Consider the following 24,325-nt stretch of genomic DNA (forward strand, 5'->3'; position numbering starts at 1 on the left):
ATTTACTACAGTTTTCAAGCTCTCTTTCTAGAACATTTTCAATTACATCTGGATCTTTATGAGAGAATAGGATAGCACTAACATCTGCATATAAAGTTAATTTGCACTTATTACTAATACTAATACTCATATCATTAACATAGCACAGAAAAAGTAAAGGACCCAGTATGCTTCCTTGCGGAACACCGCATGAAATATTCATAAAATCTGACATAGAATTATTCACATTGTTTGTTTACGACCGGACAAATAAGAATGTTTAAATTTGATTACAAATACTGCTCGACGATCATAAACTGCACCATACATAAATCATTTCAGACTGGTAGCATACATTCAAATCATAATTTTGCATTTTTAAAAAAGAATATCTTTTTTGATCCTGAATATTTTTGGTTTAATTGATAAAATATTTTGTTTCTGGAATTAAATGAATTAAATGATATTTATAATGTAATATGATATTTATAATGTTATATGCTTTTTAATCTATCCTGCACGCAAAATATATACTGTTTTATAGCTGTTAAACATCAGTACAAGACGTGATTTTCAATACAGACAGTTTGGTAGCGCTCCAAAATGATGTTCAAGGCGATGCAACAGAGCCCCAAGATCAATGGTATCAAAGGCTTCTGAAAAGAATATGTTAAGCTGTTAGCATGTTTGTACAACTATTCTTTGATCTACTAAAAAATATGTAGAAAATATGACAAAATATGAATTTTTACTTTTTTATTCTTGCTTTGCCTTTGGGCGCCCGAACTAAAATAAAACTGAAAAATTCCGAAAATGGCCTAAACCAACTTTGAGACCCGCTCACGAGTAAACAAGAGCAACTATGATGGTGCCCAATAGACCCTCACCCTCTACAACGACCATTCGGTCTCAACCAAAGCTAAAGGTCCCATAGGGCTCTCCTATTAACTGCTGGAACGATTTAAGGCCACCCCTGACCCATCCCCGCCCCACATCTCGACCCGGGTTCCTCCGAAACAAGAGTTTTCCAGGAATGGCGACCATCCGTGCCTTGTGGGAACAACCCTCTCTACAATGGCCACCCGGTCCGATCCAAAACTAAAGGTCTGGGGCGGAGCTGGGGGCGCCCAAACTGAAAAAAAAGAGTGAAAAATTCCGAATATGGCCTAAAACATTTTTTTTTGAGTAAAAAAGAGTTTTCCCGGAATAGACACTATGCTGGTCCTCCATAGACCCTCACACTCTACAACGGCCACTCGGAATTAACCCGACTAAAAGTCCCATAGGACTCTCCTATCAATTGCTGGAACGATTGTAGTCCACCCCTGGGTTCCTCCCAAACAAGAGTTTTCCCAGAATGGCGGCCACCCGTGCCTGGTGGGGGACAACCACCTCTACAACGGCCACCCGGTCCGATCCAAAACTAAAGGTATGGGGCGAGGCAGGGGGCGCCCAAATTGAAAAAGCGAAAAATTCTGAATATGGTCTCAAACCTATTTTGAGACCCCTTACGAGTAAAACAAGAGTTTTCCCGGAATAAACACTATGCTGGTCCCCGTAGACCCTTATCCTCTACAACGGCCAGTCGGTCTCAACCAAAACTGAAGGTCGCATAGTGCTCTCCTATTAACTCCTGGAACGATTTAAGGCCACCCCCGACCCACCCCCGCCTCACACCTCGACTCGGGTTCCTCCCAAACAAGAGCTTTCCCAGAATGGCAGCCACTCGTACCTGGTGGGGGACAACCCTCTCTATAACGACCACCCGGTCCGATCCAAAACTAACGGTCTTCGGTAGCTGGGGGGCGCCCAAACTGAAAAAAGTGAACAATTCTGAAAATGGCCTAAAACCAACTTTGAGACCCGCTAACGATTAAACAAGAGTTTTCCCGGAATAAACACAGTGCTGGCCTCCATAGTCCCTCTCCCTCTAAAACGGCCACTCGGTCTCAACCCAAACTAAAGGTCCCATAGGGCTCTCATATTAACTGCTGGAACGATTTTAGGCCAACCCCTACCCACCCCCGCCTCACATCTCGACCCGAGTTCCTCCCAAACAAGAGTTTTCCCGGAATGGCGACCACCCATGCCTGGTGGGGGACAACTCTCTCTACAACGGCCACCCGGTCCGATCCAAAACAGAGTAATTTAATCACACCGAGTATGCTATTACTTCTCTTGGTTCAGTTGAAATTTTCCAAGGAATCTTCTTATAGATTTTGTAAACTATCATAACGCCACTCTTTAAGTGAAATCGAATGGCCATAAAATGTATCTTCGAACTTTTAACTTCGGAGTTATATCTTCTGGTTCTTTGGGTTTATAGATTCGTTCCAATTATCTGTATAACAGAATTCAACTTAAACCGTTTCTACCTGGTTGAACGGTTGCGCCTTAACGGTTTGCATATTTCATTAGCTCCCTTTAACCAAAGAGCTACAAAAATACTTCTTTGCTTTAACAGACTCAGTCAGATCAAGCTATGATTTTTTTCTGGTTAAGCTCTATCACTGTTATGGATTTTTATTTTGCTGTATTGAATTGCTAAGTCATACCAATTGTATCTCCTTGTTTGACGTTACTGTAGTGTTGATGCTTACAACATCTGGACATTTTTCATTGCTTGAGACAGATATCCATTCACTAGATGACTTGCATGTATTCCTCGTGCTGCATCTTGATATAAATGTAAACCAAAAATGAAGTCATATATTTTGGATTATAACGACCATATGAAGCAACACCAGGCAGGTTAATTCTGTAGTTAAATGCGCTTTCAATTGCGTATCTATTTGGAAGCGATTTTAATAAAAACAAGTATCTGTATACATGAAAATGTTAGTTAACTTCGTAAACTTAGTTTATAAACCATAAACGTATCTACTGGACATGAGTGTGTCTTATAAAATGAAGCAAATAAATAATAAAGAAGCACACTTTTGCACCTTTCCCCTCCGAAACTCGTCTCTACACACATATACATGTCATGGGAGTTTTTTTTATGACAATCTCCGAAGTTCTTTTCTCTACATATATATGAGTTAATGTATTCATCAATGGAATTGTGAATCCGTTTCAACTGATAATTTAATAAGGGATAATTAAGAAAGGTTCAAATAAAGTGGCAAGATGGCGGACAAAAGTGTGACGGAAGTGGACATGGAGTAGGGGACGTAATTTTTTGTTAGGCAACATCTGCGTATGATTGAAGTGTGTCACGCAATTTATATTAGACATATGTACCTCTCAAAGTAAAGACGGTTCTCATTTCTCCATAATTAAATTCATTAAATGCCACATTGCATAAATCTAAGGTAAAGCTGTGAAGTAAAAGCGAAACAAAAGACAACCAATATATATATTTAATGAGCTTTACCTATTTTCCGAGAAACACCAACCACAGTATGGATCCTTGCTTCCTAAACAGCCTACACATGTTGTAAATGCTAAACAGGTCTCCACAGGCTCCTTATACACCTTCAATTTATATATGTTGCAATTTTAATAACAACAGTTTTCAAATATATATGGAAACACCATTCCCATAGCATTTATTTATTTATTTAGATTATCATCGAGTTGTGTTTGATTATAATCTATTTTTATTGGGGGAGGGGGCGGTGTTGGGGATTCACACCGTTTTTCAACAGTAGTTTATGTGACGGTGGGCAGTTAACCTAACCAGTGTTCCTGGATTTTGTACCAGTACAAAGTAACTGCAAACTTCCTCACATCAATCAGGGGTGGAGGACAAATGATTTCAGATACAATGTCTTTTATCAAATTGTCACGGAGAACATGCGCCTCGCCCGATTAAACTAATGTATCATGATTTTATTTCATTACTTTTTATATGACTACTATCCGATTTCGATGCATGTATAGGAAGTTGGCTAGACAATCGACAATCGACATTCGCCGTTTATATAGGAAAAACCAATGTGGACCTGGAATGTTCAGCCAACTAGACATTCAGCTAGACATTAGTTTTTAAATAGTGAAAACCAAGGTCGAACTGGAATGTTTAGCCAGCTAGACATTCAGCTCGAAATTCGCCATTTAGATAGGGAAATCGAATGTCGAGCTAGAATGTTTAGCCCGCTAGACATTCAGCTAAACATTCGTTCTTACAGAGGAAAATCAAATGTCGAGCTGGAATGTTTAGTCAGCTAGACGTTCAGCTCAACATTCGCCAGTTATATAGTGAAGTCGAATGTCGAGCTGGAATGTTTAGTCAGCTAGACCTACGGTCGACATTCGCCAGTTATATAGTGAAGTCGAATGTCGAGCTGGAATGTTTAGTCAGCTAGACCTCCGGTCGACATTCGCCAGTTATATAAGGAAATCGAATGTCGAGCTAGAATGTTTAGCCAGCTAGACATTCAGCTAGACATTCGTTTTTATATAAGGAAATCGAATGTCGAGTCGGAATGTTTAGTCAGCTAGACGTTCAGCTCGACATTCGCAAGTTATATAGAGAAATCGAATATCGAGCTAGAATGTTTAGCCAGCTAGACATTCAGCTAGACATTCGTTTTTATATTGGAAAATCAAATGTCGAGCTGGAATGTTTAGCCAGCTAGACATTTAGCTCGACACATTTGATGTTCTATATTTTAATGGCGAAAGTACTGAGAGATAGCTTTTCTTAAGGTCAAAATGCATAGCTCTTCTTCCGGTTATCGTATGCATATCCATACACCAATATATTTTCACCTAAAAGTAGCATTGGCTTGTGATAAACATGTAAGAAACAGATATACCTGTCTTTGGCTAAGAAAAAAGATGTATTTTCCATCATCAGATGTGTACATGTCTTGCTGAATCATATAACCCATGTTTTTCGTTTCAGGTTGCTTGACAGGAACTGCAAAATTCTTTGGGTAAACAACGGCCTGAAAAAGTGTATTAAAAACGGAAGTAAAATTATAATCAGCTGAACTTTTGTTCGTATGAAGTACAATGGTTCTAATAATTGCTTAGAACAAACTACCTAACTACAAAAAAACTTTAAATCTGTTTTAGTTGTTTAAAATAGTAGTCCTCAGTTGCTCACACACTCACACAATACCAAGATTATAAACAAATAAATATAGGGCTATTTTTTACACGCCCAAAATATTTGTGTGATGTGATCACATAGAAATAGAAGGAAATCTCAAACGACGCGAGATTGAAACTTGATTTAGAGCTATAGCCAGTTGCTAAATCACTGGCTAATCGGCAGAGAGAAAAACTCTAAATACAATAGAATTATTATTATTATTATTATTATTATTATTATTATTATACCAGATTTATATAGCGCCCTTTTCATGATAAACACGTTCAAAGGCGCTTTACATATAGCTAACGCAGCCACTCAGAGCGCGAAATTCATCATCTACCAGTACAGACACAGATCGATCTGACCAGAGGGACAGAGTGAGACAAAGCCCCGTAACAGATAGAGAAATCCTGTTTAGATACTGGCTTGTCCGGCTAACTTAGCCTAGCTCTTTGCGAATAGACAGTCTGGTTCTTTAACGTGCCCGGTGTATAGCACCGATACACGCGAAGCCATATTTCCTGGGAAGAACCGGTACAGGCCTCTTAGTTAGGTGGGAGACATTCAAGAGCATCTCAGAAATTTCCAGTGTCTGGACCGGGATTCGAAGAAGCTTCATCTGACTTTATTTGAGCATTTGATACAATCGCCCGTATACACTGACAGCAGTTCACAAACAGGCCCAAAAACTTCGGCTCAAGTAGGAATTTTTTCAATGTAAATCTCTCTTGTTCAGTTGTTAGGATCTTGGAAGAAGTTTTGACAGAAGTCTACGTGAAGAAGGTTAACTCTTACCAATATTATTAAAAATAGCAAGTGCAAAACTCGAGATCATTTCTAAATAAATTATATTTTTTTTCCAACAAATTTTACTGCATGACTAATGCAAGAAAAACCCTATCTATAAATTGTACATAATCATGCGCTTGTTCACATGTACATAATGCACAGAAGCCTTGAAGCACTTTGTGTTTCATGTTGTCTTTTTGTTGTTTTTTAACTGTTTGTTTACAACTGCCAACTACAAGAAACTGGTCTAAATGGCAAAATTCTAAATTCTGTCGTTTCTTTGTATAAAGATGTTCAGTGCTGTATAAGGTTAAAAGGCTTTGATTCTCCTTGGTTTGAAGTAAATTGTGGCTTGAAACAAGGCTGCCCGTTGTCGCCAATACTTTTCAACTTGTACATAAATGACTTGGTTACTGCTATTAAAGAAACAAATATTGGAATTACAGTAGATATCGAGTTGATAAATATCTTATTGTTCGCAGATGATGTTGTAATTCTGGCTGAAACTCCAGAAGATTTACAAAAGCTACTAGATATTTTACATGTTTGGTGTATAAATAATAGTATGACTGTCAGTTGTAACAAATCAAACATAATTCATTTTAGAAGACCTAGTTGCGTACAAACGAGTATTGTTTTTAAGTTGGGAGCATTTCCGCTACATATTGTATTGTTTTACTAAACGAATTTCTAGATTATGCAGAAATGGCAAAAAATGTAGCCATGTCAGCTGGTAGAGCGCTTGGTCTTTTAATTTCAAAATGTAAAACGTTTGGAGGTTTCAACTTTGTAACATTTTCAAAATTTTATGATACAATGGTTTTACCTGTTATATGTTATTCAGCCCCCATGTGGGATGATAAATCTTACTCGTGTATAAATTCTGTTCATAACGGAGCCATGAGATATTTTCTTGGAGTGGGAAAATACACACCAAATGCAGCTGTAATTGGGGACATGGACTGGAAGCCAGTATTTGTTAAACAGTGGGGTGCAGTGGCAAGACAGTACTGCAGATTTTTGAAGATGCATGATTCAATATTAAAGAAAAAAGTTTTTAACTGGGTAAAAGCATCATCTAATATTAGATGTAAAAACAGTATTTTTCGCATCTGTCAAATATGTTTAGTAATATTGGCACTGTTGGTATAGATAATATACATTTACAGCATTGTACTAAGACTTTTGTTGACGGGTTAGAAAATAAGCTTCTAGAGATTGAAATTGATAAATGGAAACAATCAGTACTAACACGTGATGAATAAGTAAGAGGAAAAGGTTGTAATAAATTAAGAACGTATAAATGTATAAAAACTAATTTTGAAACTGAATTTTATGTTAAAGAGTCATTACCATTTCACTTCCGTAGTGCTATGGCAAAATTTAGATGTGATGTAGCACCCATCAGAATTGAAACAGGGAGATATGAAAATGTAGACGTAAATGAACGAACTTGTTTCAATTGTTCAAACTGTATTGAAGATGAAAAACAGGTTCTAGTAAATTGTCCATTATATTCATATGTAAGGGAGGAATTGTATACGCATACCAGACAAAATGTAAATGATTTTGATAGTTTATCTGATGAAGAGAAGTCTGTGTATTATTTACTGACCCAAATATAGTAAAGTATACAGCCAAAGCGTGTTTAAATATTTTAAAACATAGGAAAATTTTATTGTATAGTAAATAATGTTAATGTTTTAACATTGTCAGTTGTATAGTAAATAATGTTAATATTTTAACATTGTCGTTTGTAGTTTAGGAAAATAGTATGAGGGAACATTGAACAAAACTGCAAATATACATGTATATCAAATCTGATCTGACACAACTTACATACTATAACAGATTTATTAACAGTACTTTAGGCAATTATTTTTCTGTTAATGTTTAAAGCAAGTTTTAGCTCGACTATTCAAAGAATAGGTAAAGGTATTGGACCCGCACCTGGGTCGGCGTCCACGTCGACGTCCTGATTTGGTTAGTTCTTTATATCTTAACTTGTGCCCATTAATTGAAACTTCACTTACTTATTCAACGTGATAAACTGACTTACATTGCACATGTTCCATAACTCTGTTTTGCTTTTTGCAAAATTATCCCACTTTATCAATTTAGTTTTTTTTTTAAAGTTTTATATGTAAGTTAGTATTTCGGTACCCACTAATGGGAATGGATTGAAACTTCACACACTTGTTCACTGTGATGATATGACATACAGTGCACAGGTTCCATAACTCTACTTTGCGATTTTACAAAATTATGCCTTTTTTATTACTTAGCAGTTTTTGGTTAAGTTTGTGAATGTGAGACGGTATCTCAGTAAACACTAATGGGAATGGATTTAAACTTAATACAGTTGTTCACTATCATGATCTGACATTTGGTGAACATGTTTTATAACTCTACTTTACATTTTTTTTACAAAGCTAGTCTCCATTTTTGACTTAGCCGTTGTTTTTTTTTTTGTGTGTTTTTTTTTGTAAGCTGGTATCTTAGTACCCACTTGTGGAAATGGATTGAAACTTCACACAATTGTACATCGTCATGAGCTGATATGCATTGTACAGGTTTCATAACCTCCTGTTCTGCAATTTTACAAATAATGCCCCTTTTCTGACTTTAATATTCATTCAGTTGACAAGGTTGTGGAATAGTCGAGCATTGCTGTCCTCCGACAGCCCTTATTAACTTTATTTGGTCACAGATAGATTCAAACTTTCCGTATAACATCTTTGATAAAAAAAATCCCTACAGCAATTATCTGCAGCTGGCCACAGATCTATTCGCAGTTTCCTGATGCTTTTTAATTTTATGCTTTTCTAATTTTATGTATGAAACCTTTTGAAGGTATACCTACATATAAGGATTTTAATAGTTTTATGTTGGTGACTTCGTCATCTTAATAGATATTAGGTTTTAGAATATGTAAATGTGTATAGATCAAATTGTCCCTTATATTTCTGTATAGAAAGGCATACGTTTTTTTTAAAATATTGTAATATTGTAGTGTTTTACCATGCTGTACGTATGAAGAGACATAAATGTGAATTCTATATCTTAAGAAACCAATATTAAATATTAGCCTATCTGATCATAGGAAAATATTTGCTTTTTGTGATGATAGCAAAAAATGTATTAAAAAAACATACATGTATGTCAGTTTCATTTTTATAATAAGAAGGATATACTTCAAGACCAAATACATCTTACTTTAATTGTGACGTAAGTACTTTTAAAATTTCTTCAGATACTGTACCGTGGAAAGCGATTATTTCTTGGCCTATAACTAAACTGTTTGAAGCTGTTATTTATGTGATGATCTGAATTGCATACCTTCATAATTTCTCCGGATGTTGTACCAAGGAAAGCAACTATTTTTGTGTTTATCTGTGAGACTGTTACAGCTGTTAATTGAGTGTCAAACTGAACGACAGGCAGTGAGGACAGCACCTTGCTGCCAATCACCTGATGAAATAATGCTAGGTTGTCCTTGTTGCACAAATAGTAATCCTCAGGCATGTAGAAAGTGGCATTATCATTCTGAAAAGTATGATTGAAAACATATAGCAAGACTGTGCCCCACAGTGAACATTTATTTGTTTGTCAAGTTGTCCATATATTTTACTTTGTCTAAGTACTTATATAGTACATATATATTGCCTATTAGTTAATTTTCTAGAAATATTCTTCAGTCTAACAAAAGTAACTTCTAAAGACATTTTGAAATACAAATACAGGTTTTTATAATGTACCTACATACATTTTGTAAAAATGTGGCACTTCGGAAATTAACAGGAACAATCGGAAAACAAATTCCGTATTGAACTGTGAATTCTGTATAGTGCATGTTGTCATACTGCTTTTATTATTTAATATTCATGACCTGATCCAGTTCTGTAAAACGCGCATACAAATACATCCTTACGATGACATTTAATGTTCATTTGTCTCCTATAAATTACTGATTATAAAGCGTTTATACGTTTAATAAATCTGAGAATGTTTCGAGTTTCAACTTTTTTATATTTAAAGTTTGTATCTATAGGAGAGATCGCCATGACGTCACGCATAAATACCTGTTTATCTGGTGGTGGGTAAAACAAATGTTTTTACATCGTTTGTGTATGGGATCTGAATTTTTAATTTTTAATAACTTTTTTGCTCATATATGGATTTTAAAAATTCAAAAAGTTTTGAAATGCTTACGATTTTCATATTTTCCCATTTAAATACCTTTTTAAAATGAATAACGGTTTTAAATGACATAAGATTTTAATAGCGGCGTAGCGATCCTCCAAACTTTTAGAAAAAACATTGTAAGTTAAGCTTTCATAATTAATCCATTTAATTTCGAAATTATAATCAAAAGTAATCAATAAATTGCTTGTTTCATACACTTTCCATTGATGAAAAAATTATTGATATTATTTGTGTTTTAAGAAAGTTTAAGCCGTTAGAAAAACAACACTGTTTACAAAAAAACATGGACGCTCGGCGTCTGCCCACACGGTCTTTGTCTTATCAGTTCTAAAAATAGAAAATACAATGGATTTGTTTACAAACACGATCTCTCCTATTTGATAGCTGACGGGCAAACAATGCGTACAATACTGTATTTCTCTGAGAGTACATTTCAGCTAAATAATTAGTTATTTGTTTCATATCATTCTTTTGCTAAAAGCAATAAACCAAAAGATGGATGTACATAATAAAAGTGTCATTGTAACAGTAGCTTGAGCACCTCGTGAGATCCAGTCTAGCAAAGTCCGCACTGTTATACTAAACCTACTTTATCACACAATGATGATGAGTACTACCTTCTCTGAAGCCTTGTTTTTTTCTTTTTTGACCATCAGACTATTGTACGCGATTACATTTTAGATGAAAGATAAGACACAACAAACCGTTGCATGTGTACACGGAACGTTAGATGTTTGGAAGTTAATATAATCCTGGTTTGCTGGTGCCCGGCCTCCCCTGTAGCAATCCTTTATATTCGCAACAAACCTGAAAAGAAAATACACTGTTACATAATCTTTAGAATTTACGCAACAGATGTAAAGTAAATTAGGTCTAAAGTAAATTAGATGTAAATTAAGAATTTAATTAGCATAGGCAAAAGAAATTCCATATGATATAGTCAAAGATATGCATGAGTGTTATGCTATTTTTAGAAGAAGAAATTTATCAGAATGTTAGAATCTATAACAATACCATATTGACAGAGTTAAAAACATATCAAATATATTTTCAAAAATATTAGGCAGACGACAGTGCCATGCCACTGATCTTTATAACAGTAAAGTTTTATATTTTTAATACAAATCTATTCAAAGGTACTAGTATTTTAGGAGTGGATCGGAATGATTTGAAAATTAAAGTTTTATGGAAATGTTACCAGTGGTTTGAGAGATAAAGCTGACAATGTAAAACTATATTATGAAGTCTTTGACTGCAAAAATATTATTTGGTTATCGCATTAATATTGAAAGTACAAAGAATATATCAATTCTTCAAATATTCTTCTGTTGTGTCATAACTAAACAATTTTAAAGAACCTCTTTTCTAAAATCCATTAGGACATTTTGTGCCATTTCAAGGAATATATGACGACTCACCTAATATATTATTTTATATTTTAAATGTTTCTTACATTTTTTTCACAGTCTCCATTGAGTAAACACAAACAGCCGATTTCATAGGTCCAGAGAACACAGTTATAAACAGCGTTTCCGTCCCTACAACGACCTTCTTTACTGCCCGAATCTCCTCGAACTGTCCGCATTGTATCGGCATATCAGCATATGTTTGTGGTGTCGAGTATGTGCGAGAATGTTGAACGTAATACTGACACACTTGGGCAATGCGGCTTATTCTCCTTTCTGTTGCTTTGACCATTTGAACACTGAAAAATAGTCTGTAGTTGTCAACGCTAAAGGCTCCGATATACTTCTCCGTCAGAACTGGTGTCTCTTCGTACGATTTAAATCCATACCATGGACGACTTTTTTCACCCCCGCTATTTAGGTACCACGATATACCAGGTTGTGTGCACCTACCACCTAGATCTTCTTGACCTTCAACATGGGGACATCCGATAAACAGAAAGTCCTGTCTTCGATTTCTGCCAGATGTCTTTATATAAGTTGCCATAAAAGCCTCCGCTCCATCAATCTTTACCGGTGAATTTAAATGATTAACGCTCCTAGAAATTCCATTCACTTCCCTAATATCACAGTAGTTTCGCCTGCTACTGCACGTGGTAATATAACCATCATTGTCAGTTTCTGTTTTATTGCATATCATAATTTTAATGACATCATCCGTGTTAGCCAGTGGTCCTGTTACAGTTTGTTTTAAAAGTTGGAAATCTGTTGTATTTAGATCATATACACCATTCATTCCCGATACAATCAAGTGTTGTCCATCGCTGGTGAGCAACATGTTGCGAAAACCTTTATCTTCTATCACGTCGGGTGGCCATGACACAGCCTGAGCCGCTTAGTAGCCTACAGGCATATACCAAAGCACCCAGACAACCAGTTTCACCTGTAGCCTCATTGCTACAGTAATCTGAAACAAAATTTTACATATCCGTGAACTACTTTATTTTCCAAAAATATCCATATCTAATTAAGCAGTGATGTCAAAAATCACGTCAGTCCTAATGACAGATACATCGCATTATCAGTTCACAGTCTTTCCTAAGTAATTATGGCGATTTAAGATTTTTGTGTATACAAAATTTTATTATGCACTAAGCTATTTTATATTTTGACCAACATATAATAAGGCAGTCTCAGTAGTTTGGTGTCCAAAACAATTTTGACAAATTCATCTAGCTTTACAAACCTAAAATCTCGTTAAATTATTATAACAGTTATTAACAACTAACATTTTTCTAGCGTTATTAAATAATTGTTAATATGTATTAAAAGATTGCCTTTATTTTTCATATTCCAAAGACCATTATAACATTTTAAGATCATTTAAAAAGGAATTCTCCAAAAGTAATTCAACTATCTAAATAAGGTGAGTACTGATGCAAGTATTTCTAATCAGCAAACAGAGTAAGAAAAAAATGTGCCATAATTGTTACCGAGTGTCTGTGGGATAAATGTTAGTTCGTCTAAACTCTGATCTGTGTCGAAAAAAATGACTTAATTCACACATTTCCATATTGCGTTATATCTCGATTTGCGAACTACGAACTTGTTACAAATTTCGAATTTAAGACTCATGAATATGATTCAAATACTTTGATTAGTAGTAATGTAAAATGATGGTGCGAAAACAATCTGACCTCACCTGACCCCTTGTCCCTATTCTATAAGTGCACTTTAACCTTACCCTAAACTTAAAATACTAACTTGGTACCCTTGATACCCTAAAAATCTTTTAAATCTTTAGTTAAGGTAACTTGACATGGACAACCAAGATGGCGTCACAAAATTGAGGTTGGTCACATTATTTACTTCTATAGATGATATGCTGCTACAGAGGTCTAAAGATGCATTTTAATCATTTAATACACACATATACCATTGTAAAAATGCATTTAATTTATAAAATTATAAAATCAAAAGTTCTGAAACTCACCATGAAAACTAAGCAATTTTTGTGCACGTTTTGCAGAAAAGTTAGGTATCCAAACTGAAAATAATTAATATCCTCATATCTTTGAATATATCCTTCAGGTGCTCCACCTATGAACAAAAGAACTTATCCACTGAGTTTTATGCTATTTGCTCTGTAATTTGGTTTGTAAATTATCAATTTCAATATTTTGTTGCAAATAAATTCAGTAACAAGAGGCTATGCAATTCCAAAAATATGTTTATCGTAAAACTCTCCCAGTCCTATGAATGGAAAGTGAACCCAAACATAGCTGATTTCGGGTCTTTTACATTATGTTTTATGACCCTTGCATGTTCAAATGCAGAAATCCTCATCTAAACTGGCTCTATATGTCTTGGGGGGCAACAAATTCAAGAAAATGTACTTTATCAATTACATTAAACATCCATTAATTTAGTATGGCCTATGATCCACACTTTCCATGAGATTTCCATGCAAGTCGGAGAAGATTTGACATTGAGGGTTATTCAAACAGTAGCAAACATATATGAACTAGGACACAGATTGAAAAGAATTGTAAACATTATATAAAATTAAAATACAAACAATGCTAAATTACTAAGAAATGAACACATCACTCAAAACTCTTAATATGTGAGGATTTTAAGTCTCAGAAATACGGACAAAGTAAACTTACATGTACTTCGAATTTTTTAACGACCCTCATACTGCAGGCAGGTTTCAACTTTTTAGGGTGAAAATATAGAAATTTATAATTTACTAATGAAATTACTGAGCAAATAGCATAAAACTCAGTTGATAAGTTCTTTTGTTTATAGGTGGAGCACCTAAAGGACATATTCAAAGATATGAGGATATAAATTTTTTTTAGTTTGGATACATAACTTTTCCGCAAAATGTGCACAAAAATTGACTAGTTTTTATGGTGAGTTCTAGAACATTTGATTTGATAATTTTATAAATTAAATGCATTTTGTCAATTGTTTATGTGTGTATTAAATGATTTAAATGCAATTTTAGACCTCTGTAGCAGTATATCGTCTATACGAGTAAATAATGTGACCAACCCCAATTTCATGACGCCATCTTGGTTGTTCATGTCAAGTTACCTTAAACCGAATGAAAACCTTTGGTTTAACCAAAAAAAAAACATTCAGTCCCCGGTCCGAACCAACTAATGCCGGACAATTTAAAACCCACAGGTTTTAAACCCAGTTAAAAGTTTTAAATACATATGATATAGATGAGTTTACAGAATAAAATATATTGTTTGAAAGAAAGAAGATTTACTGATAATATAAATCCTCATTATGTTACAACAAAAAACGGGAGAAAAATGATAAGGGCTACTTGTTCATCTTGTGGAAAAATGAGATCAAAGTTTGTTAAAAGTGCAGGGGGTAATTTAGATATTCACAAAGCAATGTTACCGTTATTACCTAAGAAAGGTTTAACACTCCCAGGATATAATTATTGTGGGCCAGGAAATCCCCTAGATAATGGACCCCCTGTCAATGAACTGGATGCAGTATGTATGGACCATGATTTTTGCTATGACAGTGGTGTAAAAAAGGGTACATGTGATAAGCAAATGCTTTCCAATTTAAATAACACTAAATCAAAAACATTTGGAGAAAAAATTGCAAAACATTTAGTTGTGAAACCTATAATTAAAACGAAATACACACTTGGGTTGGGACAAAAACAAAAGTCAAAAAACGGGAAAAGGGGGTAGAGTATACCCCCGGAATCACATGGAGCGATGAATTAGCAGAAGAATTACACAAACCAATTAAAAGAAAATTTAGGAAACGAAGAGTGATTGTTAATGATATTGATGATACTTGGTCAGCTGATTTAGTTGACATGCAAGCTTTTTCAAAATATAATAAAGGAGTAAAGTACTTGTTAACCGTTATTGATATATTCAGTAAATATGCTTGGGTTATTCCATTAAAGAATAAAACTGGAGAATCTGTTACTGAAGCATTTAATAAAATAGTTTCAGAAGATAGAATTCAGGGACGAAAGTCTCCGAAGACTGCAAGGATTCCACAAAATTTATGGGTAGATGAAGGAAAAGAATTTTATAATAAAAAGTTTGAATCATTTTTGAATAAAAATAAAATTAATATTTACCATACATTTAATGAAGGAAAGGCTGTAGTAATAGAAAGATTTAATAGAAGTTTAAAAAGAATAATGTGGAAATATTTTACAGCAAATAATACTTATACTTATTTAGATAATTTGCAGGAAATGATTGATAAATATAACAAAACAAAACACTCTAGTATAAAAATGACACCAACCGAAGCTAGTAAAAACTGAAATAAAGGTACTGTTTACTTTAATTTATATGGTGATTTAAAGATACCAAAGAGTAAAACAAAATTTAAAATTGGTGATCGAGTTCGCTTAAGCAAACTTAAAAGACATTTTGAAAAAGGATATACACCAAACTGGACAGAGGAAATATTTATAATTTATAAAATTAATAATACAAATCCCAGAACATACACTATAAAAGATTTAAATGATGAAATAATTCAAGGTTCATTTTATGAACAAGAATTTTTACCTACTACACAAGAGGTTTTTAGAATAGAAAAAGTTTTAGACGAGACTATAAGAAAAAACAAGCTTTAGTAAAATGGAAAGGTTACAATGAAAAATTTAATAGTTGGGTTCCGTTTAGTGAATTGGAAGAAAATTAATTTAAAAAATATATTTATAAATGAGTCATAAAAATCTAATTTCTAATAATGGAATAGAAACAATAGATCAATTAATTATTCACTTAACTAAACTAGCTGCTGCTTACAGAAAAAGTTATAAATTTTGTGGGAGAGTAAGTACCGGATTATATATTACAGCAGGTATCTTTGGTTGTTCAGCTGCATTAGCACTTGTTCCAGCTATTCCTATATTTGTAGCAGTTGCTGGCGCTGTTCCATCAGTAATTACCATATTTACTAACAGACTAAAACTTGACGACAAGAAATTTATTTTAAAAGCACATCATCATAAAATAAAACAAACTAATAACAAAAGCACGGATTGGAAAAGTAAATAAAGAAGAGAAACAAGTTATTCAGGATATTTTTACATTACTATTAGAAATGCAGAAAGAAAGAAAAAAAATATTCATGCCTTTCGAAACATATATGAAGGAATTTAAACTTAACGGATATAAAAGTAAAAAAGAGAAGAGCTGTATTAAATTTTACGTGCGTTTTTAGAGATTTTGTTTCTATAAGTATATTATATATAGATGGTTAATAGAAAGGTAGATAGAATGATTATACCAAAATTATCTAGCACTTTAGGAGAAATAATGAATCCAGACAAAAATTCATATAAGAAAGTTCTTAAAGAAGAAATGTTATTAAATCAAAACTTGATCAATAGTTAGCGATGAATATAAAAATCTGTCATTGATAAATTACAAAATGTTATAGATCCTTATCTTTAAAAAATAATTTATTTGAATGGAACTGTGGTTGTCTATTAACTGAAGAAGAAAATGCTGAAAGATTATGTGATTGTCCCAGACCAAATAATATTCGAAACAATCCTAAAAAAGTTATTGCAACCAATTATGATACTAATGAAGAAAAAACATATAAAGCACTTATGCAGCATCCAAAGACCTTAATATTAATTCAGGGTTAATAACAATGTGCTGCAAAGGAAAAAAAACCAAGTTAAAAGTGGAATATCAAAAACCAGGGAAAAAGATATAAATTTAATATTTTAATTCTTCTTAAACTTTATTTATTTTATTATTTTTTAATCCTTTTTTCCTTAGTGATTTTTTTTCTAAATATAATATATAGATGGAAATCGAGAGATCAAAAAATCAATATTATAAGAAATTTGAAATTAAAGTTCAATATAGACAAGATCCAAAAAAATCAATTATATTTAACTATAAACGACTCTTATGAAATACTTAAATCTGAACTAAACACTTAAAAGGTATAAAAAAAACGTTGTTTAAAAATAACTTTGCAAAAAATGGATAAAACTGATACAATATATAAATCAGCTTATTTTCAATCAAGGCTTAAAAATTATTAACACAAACAAAAATAAAAACACTTACGTCAAGCTTTTGATAAAATAATAAAATAGAATTGGTAAGGATTTCGAAGGAAGCGGCTGGAGAATAGAGTCAGTTGATGCCATTATATAAATAATATAAGTATAGTCCATTGGCTGCTTCAAGTTATTAGAATTACCAAAGCCTTTACAAATTCAATGAAAGGATTAAAATAAAAAAGAATGATATAAAGAATGTTTAGATGGTGCATTTAGCTTACAAATTTCCTTTTAAAAGAAAACCCTCATAGATTTTCCCAAAATATAAAAAACAAAATAAACATCTTGATTATAGGAATTAAATTTCCTGTTACATTAATCAAATACCTAAAATAGAATTTTTAAATGAAATATCATTTAATATTTTTTGGTTATGAAGAAAATAGATTTATCCATTGTACATATCAAAATATCAAAAACGAAGAACACTGTGACATGTTGCTAATTACTAATGATAAAATAACTGATTGATGACTGTAAGCCTCAAGAACTGTGTCTAACATTATGTTTGGATAAAAGACTTTAATAGATTAATGTTTAACAAAAAAACATGCAAATAAAAAACATTCTGTAAAAGCTGTCTGCACATTTTCTAAAGAAAGAATATTAAATGAACACAAAACCAAATTGTTTAGCTATTAATGGAAATCCAAGGTGTAAAAATGCCAAAAGAGGGAAGAAAAAAGTACAATTTAAAAATTACATAAAGGTTAGCAGTACCTTTGTAATTTATGCTGATTTTGAATCAATAACAAAAAAGGTTTAACTGCTTTACCATCAACTGAATTTTCATTTACGAACCATATCAAAATCATATAGATTGTGGTTACGGCTATAAAGTTGTTTGTTGTTAGGGACGATAAATATACTAAACCAACCAGAATTTATAGAGGCCCCAATGCAGTTTATAAATTTAAATTGAAAAATGCTTGTGGAAGAGGAATATTGTAAAGAAATATTTAAAGAGCATTTTAAAAAAGAACTAAGAATGTCTAAAAAGATTGGGAAATTGAATTTAAAAAACAAAAGTTTTGTCATATCTGTGAAAAAGAATATATAGAAGATTCAATCAAAGTACGTGACATTGTCATATAACAGGAAAATTCAGAGGAAGTGCTCACTCAGAATGTATATTAATTTAAACTAACACATAAAATTCCTGTTATTTTTCATAATTTAAGAGGTTATGACGGTCATTTTATTATGCAACAAATAGGAAAATTCAAAAAAGAAAATTTAAAGTTATTCCTAACAATATGGGAAAGATTATGGCATTTATGATTTCCGACTTGGTCTTTATTGATTCATTTCAATTTATGTCTCAATCATTGGATAACCTAGTAAAAATATTCCAGAATTTAAATACTTATCTCAAGAATTCGATTACATTGAATTATTAAAAACAAAAGGTGTTTATTCATATGATTACACGGATTCATTTGAAAAATTCAAAGGAACAGAATTACCTCCTAAAGAAGAGTTTTATTCAATTTTAAATGAAACACACATATCGGACAACGAATATGAACATGCTAAAAATGTTTGGAAATAAATTTAAAATTAAACAATGGGGGAATACCATGATCTATATTTAAAAACGATCTATAATTAAAAACTGACGTATTACTTTTAGCTGATGTTTGAAATTTTAGAAAACTATGTTTGGAGTACTACAAATTAGATCCTGTCATTATTTTAGTAGTCCTGGGTTAGCTTGGGATGCAATGTTAAAAATGACTGGAATTAAGTTAGATTTAATAACTGATATTGATATGTATCTTTTTATTGAAAAGGGACTAAGAGGAGGAATAAGTTATATTTCAAATAGATACAGTAAAGCAAACAATAAATATATGAAGGATTATAATCCTAAACTTGACAGCAAATACATTATGTACCTCGACGCCAATAACCTTTACGGTTGGGCTATGTGTCAACCTTTACCCTTTGGAAACTTTAAATTTATATCCGAAAAACAATTCAAGAAATTAATTGCAAAAGGTAAAACTAACTTTAAAGTTGAATGTGATCTTGAATATCCAAAAGAATTACATAAAACCCACAACGATTATCCTTTAGCTCCTGAAAAAATTATTATACCAGATCAATGGCTTTCTGATTATAGTAAAAATATTAAAACAGAATTTGAAATAGGAAAAATTAATGTAAAAAAATTAGTTCCAACTTTAATGAAAAAACAAAATTATGTAGTTCATTTTAAAAATCTTGAACTATATACACAATTAGGGTTAAAAGTAACAAAAATACATAAAATATGAACTTTTGATGAAAGTCCTTGGTTAAAAAAGTATATTGATTTTAATACTCAAAAAAGATCTAAAGCAAAACGTTCATTTGAAAAGGACTTTTTTAAGTTAATGAACAACTCTGTATTCGGTAAGACAATGGAGAATTTACGCAAGAGGGTTAATATTAAATTAACTCATGATGAAAATATCTTATTAAAATACATAGCCAAACCTTCATTTGTTAGTTCAACGATGTTTAACAAGAATTTGTTTGGTATTCATAGAATAAAAGAAAGTTTGTTATTAAACAGACCTTGTTATGTTGGAATGTGCATTCTAGATTTATCAAAATATTTAATGTATGATTTTCATTATAATTACATTAAGGAAAAGTACGAGGGTAATTGTAAATTACTATTCACTGACACTGATTCATTATGTTATGAAATAAAAACCAAAGATGCATATGAGGATTTTTATAAGGACAAAGATTTATTTGATAATAGTGATTACGATAATAATTCAAAATTTTATTTTGATAATAATAAAAAAGTAATTGGAAAATTTAAAGATGAAGCTGCCGGCATTCCCATTGTTGAGTTTGTTGGATTAAGAAGTAAAGTGTATTCTTATTTATTAGAAAATGAAGTAAATGTTAAAAAATGTAAAGGAATTAAAAACTTGTTGTTAAGAAAACAATAGTTCATAAAAATTATAAAGATACTTTGTTTAATTCAGCCCAAAGTAATCACACCTTTAAAGTTATTCGTTCTGATAAACACAATCTTTCCAGTTATGTTATAAATAAAACATCTTTATCATGTTATGACGATAAAAGATATATTCTTGATAATGGTATTGATACATTAGCTTATTCTTAAATTAACTCTTAAATTATAGAACCATAAATTGTTAACTGAATATTCATAACGTTTAAAGAATTAAAATAAATGACATCATTTATTTTAAATTCATTTGCATAATTAATAGAAATAGATTCATTTTTTCTACTATTTTTTACATTATAACTTTGAAGAACTTTTTCTTTATTTTTTAGTTGTAATTTAGCTTCTCCTTTATCTAACTTAATTGCATCAACAAGAATAATTAAGATGCAATTTTGTTTAATTGTTACATTATTACCATTTTGAACTAAACCAGGACTAGCATTTACAGTTTTCCATTGAAATAATCCACCATCGGTATCTTGGGTATAACATGGTAAAAACAATGGGGGTTTTCTTATTAATTGTCTTTCTATTTTATTTACTTTTTCATTTATATTATTGAATATTCCCATTATATTAATTATCCCAGTTAAATTTAGATGTCCTTATTAGTTAAAATAATTTATAATAGTTTGTTCATTTTGTTTTACATTATTAATTTTTAGTATTTTATACAATAAATCATACAACGGTACTTTATCTTGTAACATTTTTATGAAAAATAAATAATAGTATCCACAGAGTGTACTTGTTTTGTCTTGATATTGAACATTGTTGTATTTTACATTTGGTATGTACTTAATTACTTCTTTCGGCGGAGGAAGTCCAAACAGATCGAAATACATATTATTTAAGTAACAAACCCAATGTGTTCCAGGACCAACAAAGTCGTCCAAATTTATAATTCCACATTCAATCTTTTCTTTCGTTTTTGGTAAACCTGTGGTCTCCGAAGTTTCACTCTTGGTAAATTATTTCTACTTAACACACCCCTAAAGTTTTTAATTTTTAATTGGTTTACCCATTGTTCAATTTCAAAGTTAGATATTGGTTTGTTTATAAATTATTTTTTTTTTACTATAGGAATTCGTCTGTAAGGCCTCCGTTGTGAATCAATCTGTATACCCTGGCCATGTCCCTTACCACTTAACAAAGATGTAATCAAAGGTATCCCTAGACTAGCAGCCAACATACCTAAAAAGCCGCCATTTTGTTTTTGTTTTTGTGTTAATTTAATCATTCCAGATCCTAATAATTGCTTTCTTTGATTAGGTGTAAGATATGGTGATATCATATTTCTCTTATCATTAGCTACTGAAATCATACCATTTCCAAGTATTTGACTAACACCAGTACTGGCCAGCCCAAACAAAGCGCCAATGCCTAGAGGGGCTAATATTTTTGGAGCTATTTTTGCTGCCATTGGAAGAATTGTTTTTCCTAACAAACCAGCCAAAGCTCCTAAAAATCCACCATTTTGACCTTGACTGGACATTTGACTTTTTGAAATTGTAATTTCTAATCCCTTATTATTTGCAACAGCTTTTTTAATTTGATTAATTTGTGTTTTTGTTAAAAGTAAAGGGAAGTTTCCACGTAATTGTTCATGTTTTAATCTAAAAGTATGTGGAATTTTATTATTATAAGCTTGTGCTAATTTTTCTTTTGTCCATCTGTAAGGTTAACTTTATATTCAATATAATTTGATACCATTATATATAATTTATATTTATTTTATTTAAACAATAACAAGTTCATTTCCAATAGTATTTATTTCAACTGTTTCCTCATATAATACAATTGCGTAAATACGATATCTTGCAGCGGGAAGTGTATTTAATTTAATTGTTAATGTAATTTGTTTAGGATCTTCTGTTATTACTTCCTTTTTATATTCCAAGTTAAAATGAACAAATCCAAATAAACTATTAAAGTTTGATCTATTTAGCAGACTCCCGGTAGTCTTATTATTTTGTTTATAATAATAATTAATTACATCGTCATATATTCTTGATATACTTGTGTATTCTGTTTCTGGATAAAAAACACCATTACCAACTTCAAGACGACAAGAGCTCAAAGTACAATCATTATCATCTGCTTCATTGACTTTAAATGTATCTAATAAATGCGGATTCTGTACTTGTGTATTACTTTTATCAGGTCGTTGTAAATAAACAAATACATGTTGTGGTTTTGTTACACCAGCCGTTATTCTAAAAGTTGTATTAATCTGTTGTGTATCAGTTGATTGCGTCATCATTTCCCGAAGGTATGACCATCTTGCTTTTGTAAATCTTTCAGAAATTAAATTAAGTCCAAATTCATTAAAAACCAAATGCGGAACCCATAGAATTAATTTTGTTACAATTACCCTACCTGGGTCTCCACCAGCTCTAAAAATTAATTCATCATCATCTGTCAGCTGCAGTGTTATTTGAATTTGACTTGGAGGTATAATATTAGTTTCTAAACCCTGAAAAAATGAATAGTTATTTAATGGAATTTTAGCATTTACCTCTTTACCACCTTGGATTAATACCTTTCTATTAGCAAACCCCGAATTATATTTAGCTTGGTCATCCCTACTTTCAGCAACAGCAGTAGTATCTAAATAAATATATTCATTTGTTCCAGTTGCTTTTGCATAATCTTCAAACAATTCAACCAAACTCTTTACATTTACTACCTTATATAAATTATTACAATCATATACAATTTTTCCATTTTGTTTAACCACTAATTGATCAATTAATGAAGCTGCATTATTAATTAAAGCAATTTGATCTCCGTCAGCATAATTATTACCGTTAGCAAGCTTATTTACTTTAAAACTTACTTCAAAATAAGCATTAAACCAATCAAAATATGAGCTTCTATCATTAATTGTAAAATGATATCCGTTTTTCTGTTGCTTAACATTATTTCCCAAGACAGATATTAAAGCTGTATCTAATTGAATAGGAGTTAATTCATATCTTTCACAATTTTGTTTTGTTCTAAACATGTATATATTATATATTATTTTATTTTTTATTAAAGTTAAAACTTTAGTTTTTATAAATTAATCTTTTAATACGTTTACGTTGAGTTGAAGTTCCAGATCCTGACAATATTCTATTTATTCTCATATGAATGTCCTCCTCCTCCTTATTATTTTTACCGTTATTCTTTTCTTGTAATTCCTTGGCAATTAAATTACCAACTGCCGGAGCAGGTTTCTTTTTAAATTTTTCAACAATTTTATTAGCAGCTAAATTTCCAACTTCTGTTCCAAACTTTTTTGTTCCACTTTCATGTGCTGCTTTTCCTGCTGTTTCCAGAGCTTTTTTCCAGCTGTGCTTATTGAAGATGCGGCTGAACTTGAAAGCAATTTCGTTATAGTGTCAAAGATACCTGTTCCGTGTATGATTTCTTTTCCCGTGTGAGCATCAACATAAATAAATATTCCTTTATTTTTATCATAAACTTTCTTGTACATTATATAAAACTAAAATTTATAATTTCATATTTAATTAATTTCTTTTAAAATTAGTGTAAAACTTGTTTCAACCTCATTAAAATTAATTATTCTACCAAATACATCTGTAATATATATTCTAATTGAATTTATAATATATTTATTAATTTCAGAATGTCCAACTCTTTGTGGTTCTTTTGTAAATGGATAAGCTCTTGTTAAATCTGCAGTACTTAAAGCATAGATAATATCACTGAAATTACCATCAACAAGTGAATTATCAATAAGATCACAATGAATGTAAATTGTATCCACAGAGTTAGTTATATTTGGTGTTGTAGTTCCCCATGCAGTATTTCTCAAT

At 31.8% G+C, this 24,325-nt stretch overlaps 1 protein-coding gene across 1 annotated transcript in view; it reads right to left on the reverse strand.

The window, feature by feature from the left end:
* Nucleotides 1-437: 437 nt before the first annotated feature.
* LOC123528930 (plexin-B2-like) overlaps nt 438-24,325 on the reverse strand; it is a 30,803-nt gene continuing 6,915 nt past the window's right edge. Inside the window, exons 2-8 of the mRNA XM_053521924.1 lie at nt 11,475-12,394; nt 10,726-10,828; nt 9,155-9,361; nt 4,743-4,874; nt 3,356-3,456; nt 2,535-2,655; nt 438-635 (exon numbers count right to left, since the gene is read on the reverse strand). Coding sequence (XP_053377899.1) covers nt 534-635; nt 2,535-2,655; nt 3,356-3,456; nt 4,743-4,874; nt 9,155-9,361; nt 10,726-10,828; nt 11,475-12,265 — 1,557 coding nt within the window. The 5' untranslated portion in view covers nt 12,266-12,394 and the 3' untranslated portion in view covers nt 438-533. The remainder of the gene's footprint in view (nt 636-2,534; nt 2,656-3,355; nt 3,457-4,742; nt 4,875-9,154; nt 9,362-10,725; nt 10,829-11,474; nt 12,395-24,325) is intronic.

The sequence above is a fragment of the Mercenaria mercenaria genome, chromosome 13 (genome assembly GCF_021730395.1).
Source record: "Mercenaria mercenaria strain notata chromosome 13, MADL_Memer_1, whole genome shotgun sequence".
Classification (NCBI taxonomy): domain Eukaryota; kingdom Metazoa; phylum Mollusca; class Bivalvia; order Venerida; family Veneridae; genus Mercenaria; species Mercenaria mercenaria.